The sequence below is a fragment of the Leptidea sinapis genome, chromosome 35, assembly GCF_905404315.1.
Source record: "Leptidea sinapis chromosome 35, ilLepSina1.1, whole genome shotgun sequence".
Classification (NCBI taxonomy): domain Eukaryota; kingdom Metazoa; phylum Arthropoda; class Insecta; order Lepidoptera; family Pieridae; genus Leptidea; species Leptidea sinapis.
This window is the reverse complement of record NC_066299.1, coordinates 10,033,507-10,051,793: the sequence shown is the minus strand read 5'-3', so window position 1 is coordinate 10,051,793 and position 18,287 is coordinate 10,033,507. Positions and strand designations below refer to the sequence as shown.

The 18,287-nt window shown below is 34.0% G+C and overlaps 1 protein-coding gene across 1 annotated transcript in view; it reads left to right on the top strand.

Moving 5' to 3' along the window:
* The first annotated feature begins 13,788 nt into the window (after positions 1-13,788).
* LOC126975190 (structural maintenance of chromosomes protein 3-like) overlaps positions 13,789-18,287 on the top strand; it is a 73,420-nt gene continuing 68,921 nt past the window's right edge. Inside the window, exons 1-6 of the mRNA XM_050822952.1 lie at positions 13,789-13,917; positions 13,998-14,112; positions 14,201-14,340; positions 16,742-16,900; positions 16,994-17,119; positions 17,947-18,114. Coding sequence (XP_050678909.1) covers positions 13,903-13,917; positions 13,998-14,112; positions 14,201-14,340; positions 16,742-16,900; positions 16,994-17,119; positions 17,947-18,114 — 723 coding nt within the window. The 5' untranslated portion in view covers positions 13,789-13,902. The remainder of the gene's footprint in view (positions 13,918-13,997; positions 14,113-14,200; positions 14,341-16,741; positions 16,901-16,993; positions 17,120-17,946; positions 18,115-18,287) is intronic.

Here is an 18,287-nt window from a genome sequence, read left to right as displayed (position 1 = left end):
ACATGGAGAACGTATAACATCATAATGAAGATGAACCTTCCTTCATAACCGACACAGTGTTTACAACCAACGCAGTGTTGCCATTAAAATACAATATTATATAAATCATTGTTAATTAACATTCCCCCAATGATTTATATTAACAGAACTAACATACAATAATTTCAAAAACATTACAATGAATAAGTAAGAACTAACAATACAATGATTTGTATTAACAAAACTAACAAACTAAAAATACACAATGCAAACTAAACTCTATCCAATCCTAATTTATGTACAAAATAATTATGGGAGGTTTTATTTAATGGTTTCGTCTATATAATAAATATCAGCTATTTGTTGCTTTGTAGGTATATACATAACACAAATTTCCTTACATTCTATTTTATGTTTAATAAAGTTGTATTTTACGTCCACATGTTTCATTCTTTTTTGATCAGGATTACATACAGAAAATATTGTACTTTTATTGTCTTCATATATGGTAGTGGTATTACAACTAACATTTAACTCATTTAATAATTTCCTAATCCAACAAGCCTCCAGAGCGGCTTCATTAAGGGAGTATAACTCTGCCTCAGTAGTGCTTAAAGCTACAGTGCTCTGCTTTTTGCAACGCCAAATAACACTGTTATCAAATACTTTAAATATATAACTAGTTATAGATTTCCTATCTTTATCTACAGCAAAACTTGCATCAGCATATCCAACTCGTGGTTCGGAATTACAATTCTTACTATATTTTAAATTATAATTAATGGTACCCTTAACATATCTTAAAATCCTTTTCAAGTATTGCCATAAAATTTCTGATGGTCTAGATTGATATCTTGCTAAATATGAAACAGAAGCACACAAATCAGGTCTTGAGCCTACTACAGCATACATTAAAGAGCCTATACAAGCTCAGCATTTATGCTCTAAAGAGTAATCAACCGTACAATCATCAAGATTAACATTAACTTCCATGGGTGATTCACTAGCATTTGCTTCAGACATACCAAATTTTGTCAATATAGATTCTAAATACTCTTCCTGGTTAATATATAAACAGTCACTATCTTGAATAATATTAATACCCAGATATTTTAAATTTTTAGATCCTAGATCTTTCATTTTAAATTCTGTATATAAAATTTCTTTAACACTATTTATCCTTGAATTGTCCTCACCCAAAATTAAAAAATCATCCACATACAACAAAATGTAAATACCATCCTTATAATATAAACAATAATCACTTTCTGCTCTTTGAAACCCTTTACTTTTCATAAAATCATAAAATTTATTGTACCAAATTTTTGAAGATTTTTTAAGACCGTAAAGCGATTTTTTCAATTTCAAGACATAATTGTTATTTATATTTACACCAGGTGGGGACTTTAAGTATACAACATCATAAATTTCACCATGAAGGAAAGCACCTTTAACATCCATTTGATGAATTAAATAGTTCCTTTGAACAGCTAATGATAAAAGAACTCGGAGAGTTTGTAATTTCAAAACGGGAGAATAAATTTCAGTAAAGCTACCTTCCTGTTGAAACCCCCTTGCAACTAATCTAGCTTTATATACATCACCCGCCTTTTTTGTAAAAATCCATCTACAATCAATTAACTTAGCATCGTTTGATTTTTCTACAACTTCTCAAGTCTTGTTATCCTCTAAAGATTTAATTTCTTCATTTACCGCTTCATACCACCTATCTGTATCGTCATAAGAATCTATATCATCATACTTTTCTGGGACATTACCATTAGAACAAGATAAAAATGATGCCATTAATACATCACATAAATCTGAATCATCAGTGACAAATCTTGTAAATATTTTGGTTTAGTTTTCTTTCTTTTCTCCCTACAATTAACATTATCTGTATCCCTTCCCTCAGGTTGTAATGATTCTAAATTATTATCAGAAGTTAAAATTTTCACAGTACCATGGGTTTGGGTTTTATCAGAAATTAAAGGGGTTTTGGTTTTCTCAGGACTACTACCACCATCCTTCTCCTTCCTATCCGAGATAGACTCCACATCAATATTAATCGTTTCAGGGGACTCTGAACATGTTTCTTCCCTAAACAATACGTTTCGTTCTATGCATATCCTCCTTTCATTAGCATCCCATAATCTGTATCCCCCCGGAGCATATCCAACCATTTTCAATTTCACACCACGAGGGTCTGATTTCATTCGGAGTTTTTGGGGAATATGGGCATATGCAGATGACCCAAATATTCTAAAATTAGACACATAAGGACGTCTTCCTTCCCACATTTCAAATGGTGTAACATTAAGGGAAGCAGTGGGACTACGATTAGTGACATAAACTGCATATCTCAGGGCCTCGCCCCAAAGCTCTTTAGAAAGCTGTGAATCTAACAATAATGCACGCGCCTTTTCAGTCAGAGTACGATTCATTCTTTCAGCTACTCCATTCATTTCGGGACTATATGCAGCAGTATACTGCAATACTATGCCCTTTTCATCACAAAAGGATTTAAAATTTCTAGAAATGTACTCACCACCATTATCTGACTTTAACTTCAATATACATGAACAAAATGATTACTAGCATAATTATTATAATAAGTCTTGAAATATTCAAAAACTTCAGACTTGTCTCTTAATAAGTAAACTGCGGTGAAGTGGGTAAAATCGTCTATGAAAGTAACAAAATGTTTATACCCATCCCACGTAGAAGGGCTAACAGAACAAACATCGGTATGTACTAGTTCTAAGGGTTTCCTAGCCTTATACATTTTCCCATTAAAAGGAAGGCGTGTAATCTTAGCAAGTATGCATGGTTGAAAATGCTTATTTTCTAAATTTTTTTCTTTCAAATCAGTTAAACCATCAACCATATTTTTATTTACTAAAGTTTTCAAACTACTATAGCTTAAGTGATAAAATCGTTTGTGCCATATTTCTACTGAATTATCATTGGTGTCTGATTTTGCACCATACAACCCGGTCACATTATCTCGAGACCTCGCAGGAATGCGATCCTCCCGCCCTGTTCTCCTTTCACCTCCCCGCGCTCGCCACGGCGCGTCAGAACGGTTAGCACTTTCATTGCCGATACGCGTTTACTTGTTTTCGTGGTATATTTTTAAGCATTTCGTTGTTACGTTTGGACTTTTATTGTTATTTTGTTATTGCTGTTACGTTAAAATATTGTTTTTGTTGCAACGTAGGACATTTGAAGTGGGACAGTGAAAGTTTTTTCAAATATTGGAAAAACTATTCACAGTGGAGCAATAAATTTAATACTGAAAGTTCTCGCTTTCTTTGAATCAGAGAAAGCTAACAAGCAATTCGTTATACCTGTAGACCAAGTTGTTAAACGAACCTGTGCTGCAACAGGAATATCAAAATGTACTTTGATGAGAATAAAAAAGGAGGCCAAAGAATTGCATGCGGCATGCGTCACTGCAACATGCTACACCGAGTACGAGTACTAGTCAAGGTTCTAGCAACGATACACGTTAAGAAAAATTGTCAACACCAGGTAAAAAGCGCAAGAAGTACAAAAAAAAATCGAAATTGATGAATTTGACATCTGTGCCATACGTAATATTATTAACAGTTTTTATACTGTAAGGAAAGTAATCCCAACATTAAAGAAAATCTTGGCAGTCGCTAAAAAGGATATAAATTTTAAAGGTGAAAGAAGTTACCTTAGAAAAATTTTAATTGACCATTTGGGATATAAATTCAAAAAATGTAAAAATGCCCGTACAATCTTTATACAAAAGCCATATATTGCCGCGTGGAGGGCTCGCTACCTACGCCGGATGAAAAAAACAATGACCTTTGCGCAGATAAAAAACCAGTTACGTTCCTAGACGAAACATGGATTCACTCACATTACACTGTTAATAAATGTTGGCAAAATAGTACCGACAGTAGCGTAAAAAAAATTTTAACCCCAGCCAGAGATGGATTCTTGTGCATGCTGGGGGAGAAAACGGTTTCATACCAGGCGCAGAATTACTATATTAATGCAAACAGACAACAGGTGGCTATCATCATGAGATGGATACGAATAATTTCTTGAAATGGCTCAAAGAAAAGTTGCTTCCTAACCACCAAACGGTATAGTCGTCATTGACAATGCACCTTACCATTCGACTCAATCAATAAAGGCACCCACGAGTGGATCTCTCAAAGGTGAGATGCAAAACTGGTTGCGTGATAATAACATTCCGTTTGACGAGAATATGAAGAAAAAGGAATTATACCCGACAATTTTAAGGACAAAGCCTCCAAAAAAATACGTCGTCGACGGTTTAATGAACGAGCATGGTCAGGAAATAGTACGTCTGCCACCCTATCACCGTGACTTAAATCCTATTAAATATATCTGGAATCGTGAAGCAAAGGGTGGCAGACAAAAATGTTAGCCAGTCAGAAAATGAAATAGAAAAATTAACAAGAGATGCGATTAATTCCATCACACCTTCCGACTGGAAAAAAGAAGTGAATCACATTGAAAGATTACAACAGGAGTATTGGGAGAAAGACCAGCTTGAAGAAGAAAATGTTCGGGAAATGATTATATCCCTAGGCGAGGAGAGTTCGGACAGTGAGATCAGCGATAGCGATGATGAGACAATGACTGGCATCGAGCCAATCACATATTCCGAAGAAGATTTTTAGTACTTATATTATGTAGTTTTTTGTAATACACACTTCTTGTACCCACCTAACCAAGATTGTTTCATTTATTTTTTATCATTTTAATCATATCATTATAATAATATTACCTACATTAAATTAATTAACACAATATTTGTTTTGTTGGAAATCTTATTGTATAAAATAATATCCTACTAGCGGATGCTTGTTTTGCGCACCATATCAGAGCGCCGACGCGACGTGACGTCATCAACGCCAGGTCTCAAGATAATAACAATCATTAAATATTACTTTAAATTCTACAAAATAAAGGGACCCTAGTCTATGCCCAACCATAAATAATTCATTGGTTTGTGAGAAAACTTTAACTTCCCCTTTATTGAAGATGATCTTTAAACCATGTTTTTCCATTTTAAAAACAGATAATATCATTTAATATAATATCAACTTTGAAATCACTCAAATAACATTTTATTGTCCATACACCACCAGCCTCTAAATCAACGCCATTTTTGGCAGCTGAAATTTTAATTGGCTTATCCAGTTTACAATAAGTAATTAAAAAATAAATTAATATCATTTACAAGATAAAATGAACTACCTGAGTCAACAACCCATTTAAAACTATTCTTATTCTGCTGTTCGGTATCAAGGCTAAGGGACATAAAACTTACAGATTGGTTACCTTCAGTATTTTCAGTCCCTGTAAGAAATAACTTTCCTCTACCTCTCCCCTGGGTCTGATGACGAGTTGCCTTACTGTCGTTTCGGCCTCCGTTGTACTTCCAGTCGCCACGTCCACGGGCGTGAAGTCTCCAGTCGCCAGTCCTGTGTCGTGCTTGCTGAGTACTCCTACACTGGAATTTTTTGTGTCCGGGGCGTCCACATCCATAACACAAGAAGATTGAAGAGTCAAGGGATTTGATCGCTCCTCTGTTCCGTTTTTCCTCTTCCCCAAGCAGTCTATTTTTCACGAAGTCCATTTTCAATTCCTCCACAGTTTCCAAAGCCGTGATAATGCCTTCATAAGATTTCGGCATGGATAGGAGTAAATAGTTAACCTTTTCTTCCTCCGAGAGCTCACTGCCAGCATCCCCGAGTTGTGCAAATAGCTTTTCCATGTTAATAAAATGTTCCATTAAAGGTTTCCGTTCGTCGAATTTCATATCGGACAACTCTCTTCTTATTAATAATTTAGATCGTGTACCTTTTTTCTTAAAGCTGTCTTCCATGCTTTTAATCATTTGGTAAGCAGATCTGTCCTTTAAGTATTCGAGGTGACTGTCGGCGGTTGCCGCTATTATAATAGCCTGGGCTAAAGCTAAAGCTTCCAGTTGTAATTGCTTGTAATCCGTTGATTTACTGAAATCATCCTTTTCTTTCGCCCCTATTGCTCCATTATCCCGCAGGATACTTTTCAATCGGAACTCCCATGCGTTGTATTTTTCCCCCGCGAAAGGGACAATTTGATATTTTTCTTTTGACATTTTCTGTCCTTTAACACTTATTAATCCACTGTAAAACCGATGGCCGTACTGGGCCCATAACCCTGTTAAGGATTACGGGGATAATTAAAGATACAAACTTTGAACAGTAAAACGTGCTTATTATTAATGACAAAACAACAACATGGAGAACGTATAACATCATAATGAACCTTCCTCGGGGGTGGGACAGACGCCTTTAAGTGACGTCTTCAGAAGACTCTAGTGCCATCTGTTAGTTGGCCCGAAAATGAAAGCTTTGTCAGCTGTCACTCGCTTTGAAACCTTTCAATTTTTCTTTATTTGTGTCTCTGCCCACTGGTCATAAAATGGCGGCTACTCCTATCGTTTGCGCATATATGTAGCTCTCGTGTTCCATTTTGCATATTTACACTACTAAATCTATTCTTTATGTTTTATGTTGTGACAAAATTAAATAAGTAACTCTACGCGCAATTTCAACATGGTATAAAATTGCAATACATATATTAAAAAGTCGAGTTAGTTATTTAATTGCGTCACAACATTAAAAATGAATTTTATAATTTCGAGCAAATTTTAATGTATTAGTATATTTTCGGGGCCAATCTCCAGATGGCGCTAGTCTTCAAATAGACAGCTCATTGCGTAGAGAGGGCTCTCTTTCATAAATCATGAGCTCAAGAAAGTTAGCCCCCCAGATTCTTTTTTTTTATTTTTTTTTATTACATCGTTAGTTCGCCATTTGTTCTTGATTGTTCTCTATAAACATTTGTTTGTTCTCAATTTTTTTTTTTAAAAAAATTGCAATTCATTAGAATTGGTTAGGTTAGGTTATGTTAGAACAGTTAAAACAACGCACGAGCCGAGCGTAGCGTGCCGCGGCAGCGGCCGGCGAGTGTACAAATAGTAGGCGTTTCCCCCCATTTTTAATTAATTGTTTTTAAATAAACAACAAAAGAACAAACAATTATTTATAGCGAACAATTAAGAACAAACTACGAACTAACGATATGCGATATTGAAAATTCAAAAATAGAAAAAAAATTTTTTTTTGGGGGGCAAAGTTTGATAAGCCTAAATCATGTATGGGTTTTATGCAAAGAGTATAATAATATGTTTTATGGGCGTTAGAGTAAAAGTGTTCTGTATTTATGGGGCCTAGCCTTTCCGGATTGGCGCGCTCCGTCGCTCGATGTACACCTTAGATCGGCAAGCGGTCGGCACTCGCGCAGCGTTTTCCCCGTGCGTATTATTTTACGTGTAGTAATAAAATGCTTATAACTATGGTGATTTTAATGACTGTCACTGAAAGCTATTGAAACAAGCTATAAGACCATGTATAAATTATTCATTTTGTACTTTTATTTTATTTAACACAGACTTTTCTTTCCACAATAAGTGTAAAAATATGTATATTTTAGAATAAATGATGATTTTCAATAATAATTACTTGTTTTATTTACTAACTTTTATGTTTTTGTAATAAACATTATATGTTCTTTATAAAATAATACCAAAATATACATGCCTTTATAGTAATATTTTTATATATTCATGCAGATACAACCCCACGAAAATGATGATCAACAGAAATTGCTCGCGTTAGGAGCCGTTCTTCAAAACGATTTTATGAATAGATTTTTAGCTTCTCGACTTTTATTTATATACCAGTCGGTAGGAAATTTAATCTAGATATTTTTTTAATAATAGTAGATCAGATTATTTATAAAATCCTATACTGTTTGAAGCAAAAACTAAAATGGGTTAGGAAATTCATTATAAAATCCAAAGATTTTATCCTGTACATTTTTTCATGATAATCTATGTTTTCTGTTCATTCAGAATATCTATATATATCATCAAATCATAATATCTATCAAAATGGCAATGAAATTACCTATTCAGCAATATATAAAACATGTACACCATACAACAAAAACTATTGAGAAAAGCTGAATGAAAGTGGCTTGCGTGGACGCAAAATCGTATCGGACACACACACACATGCTTACGTGTATTTACACGGCCTTATACGGGTGCTCTAACTTCGCGCCTCTTGAGAATTCTGAATTTCTTTGCATAAGACTTGCTTACTGTCCAGACTGAGTGGTATGACCTAGTGTCATGTTTATTATCAATTATTATACCTATAAATTTTATATGAACATGGGCGGGCTGTCTAAACGGGAGAACAAATTAGAAGCAAGTCTCACAATATTTCTAGAGCTTTATTATAATATGACTAATAGACATACAACAATGAAATAATAATATTCATAGAAATTTATAACCAGTAAGTACAATTATTTTAAAATTTTATATAAAAGAAAAATTTCTAGAACTTTATTGTATGACGAATAAATAATCAGCAAGGCGAAATACTTATACAAATCGTCTATAGTAACATAAGCCCATTGTCCCAAATACTTGGGAACAGTGGGACGATTGCTATATTGTTCAATATTTAGCCTTGCGTATTTATTTGTCTCTGACGCTATGAGACCCATAACGTCCACGTCCCAAATCCTCAAAAATATCTCTGTAGGGTCATTAGAAATAAATGCTGGCCCAGGTTGACGTAAGTAAGTTTCTTGTTGGCCGGTAAAACTATTGAAGTCTTCCGCCCACTGAAATACTACACCTACGTCAACAGATTCATGCCCCCCCCCCCCAACACATTCAAATCCTCTGGCACTACCACCGACTCATCCATCACACATTCGTCTGGAATAAAATCATCCACATCAAATTCATGCTCTATTTCAAGACCTTCCGTTCTAGCAATTACTTCGTGACGCAAGCGGTGGGTTATTGCCCTCGTCGGCATTTGAGTTGCCTCCTCAGTATCTTCGTCGGACTGGTCTGCATCCGATTCGCCTTCGCTGCCCGAATCTGCTAGTAGCAGGACAATATCATCGTCCTGTAGCAGTGAACGACGAGCCTCCAAAATGCGCCGGCCCTGAGCCGTTGAACTAGCCGCCACTCCAGATGTCTGAAACAAAAAAAAAGTTAGAAACCATGATGATGAGAGTCGAGAACGATAAAGATGTAAGAGATATTATAAAACAGAGACGATACAAGTAATCAAAGTAAAAAAGAGAAGAAGTGTCTAGAAACAAAAATTACGTTTACTGTGCGGGCCCCTAATATTTAGTTTATACTGTTTTTTTAGTATTTGTTGTTATAGCGGCAATAGAAACACATCATCTGTGAAAATTTCAGCTATCTTACTATCACAGATCATATGACACAGCCTGGTGACAGACGGACAGGGGAGTCGTAGTAATAGCGCCCCGTTTTACCCTTTGGTTACGGAACCCTAAAAATCAAAGTAAAAAAGAGAAGAAGTGTCGAGAAACAAAAATTACGTTTACTGCGCGGGCCCCTAATATTTATTTTATACTGTTTTTTTAGTATTTGTTGCGTTTTTTTTGTATTATAGCGGCAATACAAACACATCATCTGTGAAAATTTCAGCTATCTTAGTGATAGTATCACGGATCATATGACACAGCCTGGTGACAGACGGACAGCGGAGTCGTAGTAATAGCGCCCGTTTTACTATTTGGGTACGGAACCCTAAAAATCAAAGTAAAAAAGAGAAGAACTGCTAAGAAACTTATTGCCAGTGTTCAATAAATATTTACTGCCTAATCATTTCACAGATTCTACCAAATACAATGAATGGAAAGTGATACAACAAATAAGTTGTGTTTATTGAGATAAATAACTAAAAAATGTATAGAGTAGGTATTATTGGTCTAAAAAGGGATTTGATGTGGCCAGTGCTTGCGACGGTGCAAGGTCGAACTTGTCGAGAGCAATTATAGCTGTCGACAAGCCATTGATCGTTGATACCGATAAGGCGATTTGAATACTCACTAGCACAGCTAAAATTACACAATGTTTATATCTACGTTATAACTCGGTCTATTGTTCTATGGAAATATAATTTTATACAAAATACAATAAATGGAAAGTGATATAACAAATACGTTGTGTTTATTTAGATTATTATAACTTACTACAAAATGTATAGAGTAGGTATTTTTGCTCTAGCAAGATATTTGAAGCGGCCAGTGCTTGCGATGGTGCAAGATCAAACGTGTTTAGGCTAATACAAAGGTATTACTTATACTTGCAGCCCCGACCTCTAAATTTATCGATGTCATCGTCGGCGGACTCCCCGTCAGCTCTAACTGCCCATCAGGAGTGGCCCTGCACCGATACAGCGGCACAGACATCTCTTGGTCAGACATTATTGTTGTATTGTATTAAGAAATATGTTAGTTTCTGTAAAAAAATGAAATGTGTTTTATTTGTGCACAGTAAAAAAAATGATAACCTCCTTTTTTTAAATCGGGAAAAATACTTCATCTGAAAAAGAATAACACCCCATATCCAGACTCTCTTCAGCCCCACTCTCTTCTGACACTCACACATTCAAGATGATAAATTTATATGTGTGCGACCATTTTGGGAGGCCTCGCATTTAGAATCAATTTTATAAAAAAAAAACTATAGAATAATGGGACAAAATAACTACAGAAATGTATTTTACGATAGTTTTACAAGTAAAGTTATGATATTTCAATGTATTCTAATAAATAAAAACAATAAAAAATCATTAGACAAAGGAAACAATACTTCAGTCTCCATCTTTAGCCGTTACAAAATTTGAGTAGAGGCATTTTCAACAAATAAATATACCAACAAATACTATGTATTAGACTATTATAATTATTGATATGTATTGCAAATATACTCTATTAGTATTATAAAAATAGCAACTTACTGATTAGAAGGTAATAACTCCTCAAAGAACAATATTCGTGCACACTCTTGATAACGTCCGCTGACCGCTCGCTGCGCCGCCCGCGAAATAGTGAACACAAAAATGCTATGTCCGTAAAGCTATGACGTCGAATATTGTTGGTCTTGAATCGTAAAGCCGGCTGTACACATGATGTTTTGCAAGATATGATTAAAGTAAGTAAAACTTCATGTTATTAATGTATTATTTATTAATGTTTATAAGAAAGAGTTACAAAATAGTTCTAGAGTTTCAAAATACAACAGTCTTTATTTTACCATGTAGAGATCAATTACTTGAATCATCATGAAACAATGTTTAGCATCATATGAACTTTTCATTTGTGTGTTTTATGATATATATATTTTGAGTATCTAAAGACTGAGACTGGTCGTACGTTCTATCAGATAATTCTGGTAAATGAAGTTCAACAGGTAGTTCTGGAGATGCTGTTTGTAGCCTTTGAGCAGATGAAGACTGCATTAGTTGTGATTGTGAATATATTTTATCATTAGACAATATCCGAATACGTTGAGTTTGGGGTTCATTAAAAACATACTGCGGTGAATGGGATGGGTTATGCGGAGATTGATTGGGAATAGTAACGTAAGTTGGAAGGATGGACTATGCTGAGTTGGGTCGGTAGTGTGGTGAAGGAGATGAGCGAGACCAGTTTGAGCGATAAGAACTTTGTGAGGAGGATGAACGATTCATATTAGTGGAATCAGTAATAGTATTTTGGCTACCTCGACGTCTTTTTATCAACATGCTATCAATCTCTAACATAATTTCTTCTCTTTCATATTCTGGAAATTTTCTTAATTTTGTGGCAAGAAGTTTAGCATAAAGATCACAATCATCATCATGTCTTGCAGTTTTATTATCAAGCACTCTGTTTAATGTGCCAAAAGCATTTGCCACCTCCTTGCTGGCCTCTGATAACTCTGGTGGATTTTTCGAACGGCGCTTTTGAGTTGGAAGAGCAGTAACTTTTGATTTAGTACTCGTATTCCCATCTTGAGATGTGTCACTTTCAATAATGGGACGATTTAAGTCGGTTTCTGCCTCTGTTTCGTAGTCACGTGTCGATGACGAAACCTGTAGTAAAAAAGTGATATCAGTTTATTTTTTATTTATTTCAGATGCCTGAATCTGCGAGCGAATGGATGTCCGTTTCAGAAGGATTCAGCTTCTCGCATTGTTTGGGCGCTATAAATGGGAAGCATATCAATATACAATCACCTTTACACTCGGGAACTGAATACTTTAACTATAAAGGCCACTTTAGCATTGTTTTACTAGCACTAGTAGATAGTAATTATTGTTTTTTGTTTGCCGATGTAGGTTCTCAAGGACGGATTAGTGATGGAGGAGTTTTCAATCAAAGTATCTTTTATCAAAAACTATCGTCTAACAGTATGAATTTACCCCGTCCTATTCCACTTCCTAATAGTGACAGTCATGCCTTACGTATTTTTAGGCGATGGTGCATTTGCTCTCAGTACCCATTTAATGAAACCGTTTCCCGGTCATCACGCACTAGAGTCCGCAGAAAGAGTATTCAATCAAGAATTATCCCGTTCTCGAGTAAAACTAGAAAATACTTTTGGAATACCAACCGCCAGGTTCAGGATCTTTAAAAAAAATATACCCTTGGAACCTACCAAAGCTTCTATTGTTACAATGACATGTCTATATCTACATAATTTTTTGAGAAAAAGTACTTCTTCACAGAATATTTATTCACCTCCTGGTTCATTCGATATTTATCAAAATGAAGATCTAGTGCGGCCAGGTTCATGGAGAAATAATGGAGATAGTTCGTTTTTACCATTATTAAGTGTACCGCGTAGACCGCCGCATACTGCGACACAAATAAGATTGAATTATATGAATTACTTTTTTAGAAATAGAGACCACTAAGATTTTGTGAAATTAAAATATTGTTTACCTGTATAATCTTTTCCTCAGTGTTAATCACACTGGAGCATACATAGACATCCTTTTAAAAAGCTTCGAGAGGCTCGTACGGCCAAATAGGATCGTATCGTTCATCTTCACCCATTCCTGATTTTATTGATTGAGTTTTCTTTTTGTGATGCATTCTGAATGTTGTCATTAATGACTCTTTTTTCTTTTTCAATTCATTAACAGGTATATTAATTTTATCCGCTATGCGAATCCACGCATCATTAACCTGAAATATAAAATAGTTCATTTGAATAATAGAAATTTTTTAAATGACCTGCCCCTGGGGCCCATAATAATATATTTTTATGATGTTTATTTCTACTTTATTGTTGAATTATTCGTATGATAAGGGCACATTTTAATTGTGTACTAGGTAAGGATCACTGTTTAAGCATAGGTAGTATTGAAACATAATGAATACGAAAGTATAATGATTATTTTTATTACATCAAAACTATAAAAATAATTAATAGGTCTGTACAGCTTTACCTAAACAGAACTTTTTTAAATTCAAAGTTACCACAAGAGAAAGTCCTATGTAAGACGTATAGATGGCGCTAACAAGTAAAATATACGCCAAACAACGAAAAATATACGCCTCACTACAGTAGCTAGTATATTATCACAGATAGTATTAAAATAACAGCTAGTATTTTTTAACAGGTATTTGTCGCTGTTACTTTTGAGTTACAGTCACCGCCATACCTAGTATTTCATTTTTCCTAGTACGTCTCAACTCTAGTGAGCAGTGACACAAATAAGGAAAAGTTGAAAAGTTTCGAAGCGACTGACAGCTGACAAAGATTTCAATTTCGGGTCAACTAACAGATGGCACTACCGTCTTCTGAAAACGTCACTTTAAGGCGTCTGTCCCACCCCTGGATTTAGTGTTCTATGGTAACGCAATCAGTTTTGTGTTTTGACTTTTGGTATATTAAATATTTAATTAATTACTTTACATTTCAGAAAGAAAGATTTTCATCGGTTTAACTGCCACAAGATTTTAAAAATGCATATAAAGCAGGTATTTTACATCTAGGAGAATAATAATCAATATCTGCACCAAATAAAAAAGGTTTTTGTTGATAAAATCATTGTTTACAGGTAATTATTCAAGGCTTTAAAAGTTACCGGGAGCAAATAGTAGTGGAACCATTTGATAAACGTCATAATGTTGTTGTTGGACGAAATGGATCTGGGAAAAGTAACTTCTTTCATGGTGAGTTAGGCTCTATCTATGATGAAACAGAGTACTAGCAAAATGCATAAAGTTGTTTGAGATATATAATATAGCCATTTATTTTCAGCTATTCAGTTTGTGTTAAGTGATGAATTCTCACATCTCCGTCCAGAACAGAGGCTGGGACTGCTTCATGAGGGTACTGGACCCAGAGTTATATCCGCCTTTGTTGAGATTATATTTGACAATTCAGATAACAGAATACCAGTATGTATAATTTTTTTAAGTAACTACCTGCTAGATTTTCAGATGTTTCAAAAGGCTACATTTATCTATTGAATTCTTGTGTAATTTTCAGACTGCTGTAGGTGTTCATCTTTTATTACTTCATAATTTGTATTGAATACTTATGCAATTGAATCTAATAGATTAATTCAAAACTATATCACCTGATATTATGTGAATACAAGAGAGCCTGGGCCTAAGCAGCTGGCTACTGATATATATGTAATTACAAAGAATATTTAAAATCAAGTTAGATGTTAATGTAGCCTTTTCAAGCATTGATGTTATCAACAGGGTTGATCACCCATTAAGGATTGGTTAGCCAGCTGCAATCCTCTATAATAAGACTATCAATCTTATGTCTATTAACCCTTTGCATTCCATTCCCTCCTAAGCTTCAAGTCCATTGATTACCAAGCAATTTTAGCATGCAAAAGTGCATATACATGCACACATATTATTTTATGTGTAGCAAAAGAATATAGATTATATAGTGAGGATAATTTCAGTGATTGTATCTGAAAGCTATCGAAACAAGCTATAAGACCATGCATAAATTATTCATATTGTGTTTTATATTATTTTATTTTACACATAAAACATAAAGTAACTGCTATTTCAGAACTATTTCAGAATAAATTAGAATTTTCAATTATAACAATTGGTTTTATTTATTAGTGAATATGGTTTTATTATCAAATTTATATGTTCTTTCTAAAACAAAACTAAAATATACATATATATACTTTAATAGGTAATAATTTAAGATATTCATCCCGAAAGTCTAAGAAGAATCTTGAAGTGTGAGATTGCTTGTGTTTAATATAAAATGTAACTGTGCTATATTTGGACAAAATAACAATAGTAAACTATAAGAAAGATTTTCAAGTAACATAAACTATACATACGATACATTTCACTATCACAGCAGCGGGGGATAAAGGCTTAAGTCCTGACACCCTTTTTCCATTAATATTTGTTTGCCAACATCCCATTTTCTTTGTTATTATTTGTACAGAATTTAATGGACTTTTATTCTCTTATAATTTCAAAGGAAAATAGCAATAAGTAATAAACAAAACAAGGTCAGAAACCGAATGTGGATTTTGTTGTTGGGCCATATGTACCGGCAGGGTGATGTTATGTTCCTCGAATTGGTACTTATGGACCTTTGGTATGCTAAGAGTTAACACCATGAAAAAGAAAATACAAGTGTTGTTCTGCGGTAATGATTCAGATGCTAATAGTATCTATGACATGATATCTCAAATGTTAAACTTAATATTACAATCATGCTTATTATGAATTTTTACATGCAAATATGGAAGCATAACAAAAAATTTACTTTATATCTACTTGTTTAATGCTCAAAAAGGGGAAAATAGTTAAAAATGTTTTTTGCATTTATTTCAAAGCTACTAGAGTGCTCATTTGGTTGCAGCATTCTCTAGTCTTGAGTGTTTAACATCTTGCTAAGTAATAGATAGATAAACTCATTTATTCAAAGTTGCATTAATAATTTGCTGCCATATGCATTGTTTTCTTTTCCAAATGTGTGGCACTTCTACTTGTATTTGCTTGCTGTCACTAATACAGTCACTTCTGTTCTTAAATAAATAAAAAATTGCTGTGTTTAACTTTGGTGTTTATTGTCATACATTAGGTTTGACTGGGTATTTATAGACTATGCACGCATTATCCAACCACAATCACGCAATTCGGTTGTGATATCTCACAAAGGGCAACACTGCTAAAGGCATATTAACACTGCACCATTTTTAATTCTAGATCTTCTTGTTATGTTAGAAATTAAATGAGTTCAAATTTTGTGATAAGTTGTTACTTAAACACTACAATGTAGGATTATTTGAAATTTTCTTCAGCTGACATTGAATATAATTCCAAATTTGTATTTACTTTTGTCATAGTAGGAGGTTCCCTTACACAGGAAGCCGGCTAGATTATTGTGTGTAAGCATAATGTTGTTTCGGTCCGAAGGGCGCTGTAGCTTATTTACTTGGCAAATGAGACTTCACATCTTTTGTCTCAAGGTGACGAGCGCAATTGTAGTTCCGCTCAGCTTCAAAGCCACTTTTTCAAACCTCTTCAGCGGCACTACATTGTAATGGGCAGGGTGTATCAATTACCATCCGCTGAAGGTCTAGCTCCTCTCATCCCTTCTTAACATAAAATAATGTATTATCCAATAAAGATAATTCTATAAAGGGTTTTTTTTTTATTTATTAAAACTTAATGTCACAATACTATTGCATATTTCTTATTCACACTGTATAGATATGAATGTATTATTAGCTAATAAATACTACTAAATATGATAATATATAATATAATTAATAATTAACATATTGAATATTGATTTTAGATTGAGAAGGATGAAATTTTCTTGAGACGAGTTATAGGATCGAAAAAAGATCAATTTTTCTTGAACAAAAAGGTTGTACCACGCTCAGAGGTACTGAACCTACTGGAAAGTGCAGGATTATCAAATTCAAATCCGTATTATATTGTGAAACAAGGAAAGGTATAAAATGCTTTTTACTTATTATTATTGTATTTAGTTTGTATATTCTCTCTATTGTTTCTAGGGTTACTTTCAACAATGCATTACTTTCAGATCAACCAAATGGCAATTGCTCCAGACTCTCAGAGACTTAAACTATTGAGAGAAGTTGCTGGTACAAGAGTTTATGATGAAAGACGGGAAGAGTCTGTGACTATTCTAAAGGAAACTGTTGGAAAGGTACTGTAATATTTATATTTCTCTGTAATTTTATATTGTACTAAAAGGCATAAAAGGCATTTATTTTCTCAAAATTGATTTCTTTAGAATTCTTTTTGATGTCATTTCTTAGTAGATACTACTACCGCTTCGGAAACAAATGGCGCTCTGAGAGAGAAGAAGCGGCGCAAGAAACTCTCCCAGCATTCTTTTTTTTGCGCTCTTTTCAATAAAAATATACAATATTGTAGTCATTTCTATTGCTATTAAAATAATCACAATCTAGTCCCAGGCTGTCCGATCATTTAGATATTCAGCTGTGGAGTAATTTACGACAGCGCCCTTTTTTTTATAAAACATTTAAATTTATTTATAGATAATGCCTGAACAGTGGCTGGGACATTATTATAGAAGTGTACACATTTACCCTTAAAGCTATTATGTATCTTATGTACTAGAATTAGCTACAAGCAATCCCTTGTTTCTAGTGTTATAATAATGAAAATCACTATTGAGAGCAAAACTACTAGCTGACCCGGCAAACATTGTTTTGCCATATAAATAAAAGTCCCGTCAAAATCGTTCCACCCATTCATATACATGTAGAAAAAAACGGTTATTTCAGTATTACAAACAGACACTCCAATTTTATTTTTAAGTATAGACTAGCTATTCACTTATTTACATTTGCTATCAACATACATCTCTGTTTTTGTTGTTTCAACAATAATTGTTCTGTATAACATATTATTTTAGCAAAAGCTATCTTGAATTGCATCTTGAGTAAATATTATTATAAATTTTAAGTAAAGTTGTCTATTGAATAACTATGATGTATTTTATTACAGGTTGAGAAAATAAATGAATACCTGCAAACAATTGAAGAAAGACTAAAGACGCTGGAAGAAGAAAAAGAGGAGTTGAAAGAATACCAAAAATGGGACAAATCTCGACGTGTTTTGGAGTTCATTGTACATGACACAGAACATCGGGAGAATAAGAGAAAACTGGAAGAAGTAAGTTCTAGTTAATTCTCATTGTGCACATTAGTTCTTTCAAAATACCTATTGGTAGAACAATTGAGTCTCATGGTGCCCCCTTTCAAATCTCGACATACATACCTGTTTTGTTTTGGTTTTTGAATTCAATAATTTACGTTTACTCAACACCTTATAAATCGTCACCGCTG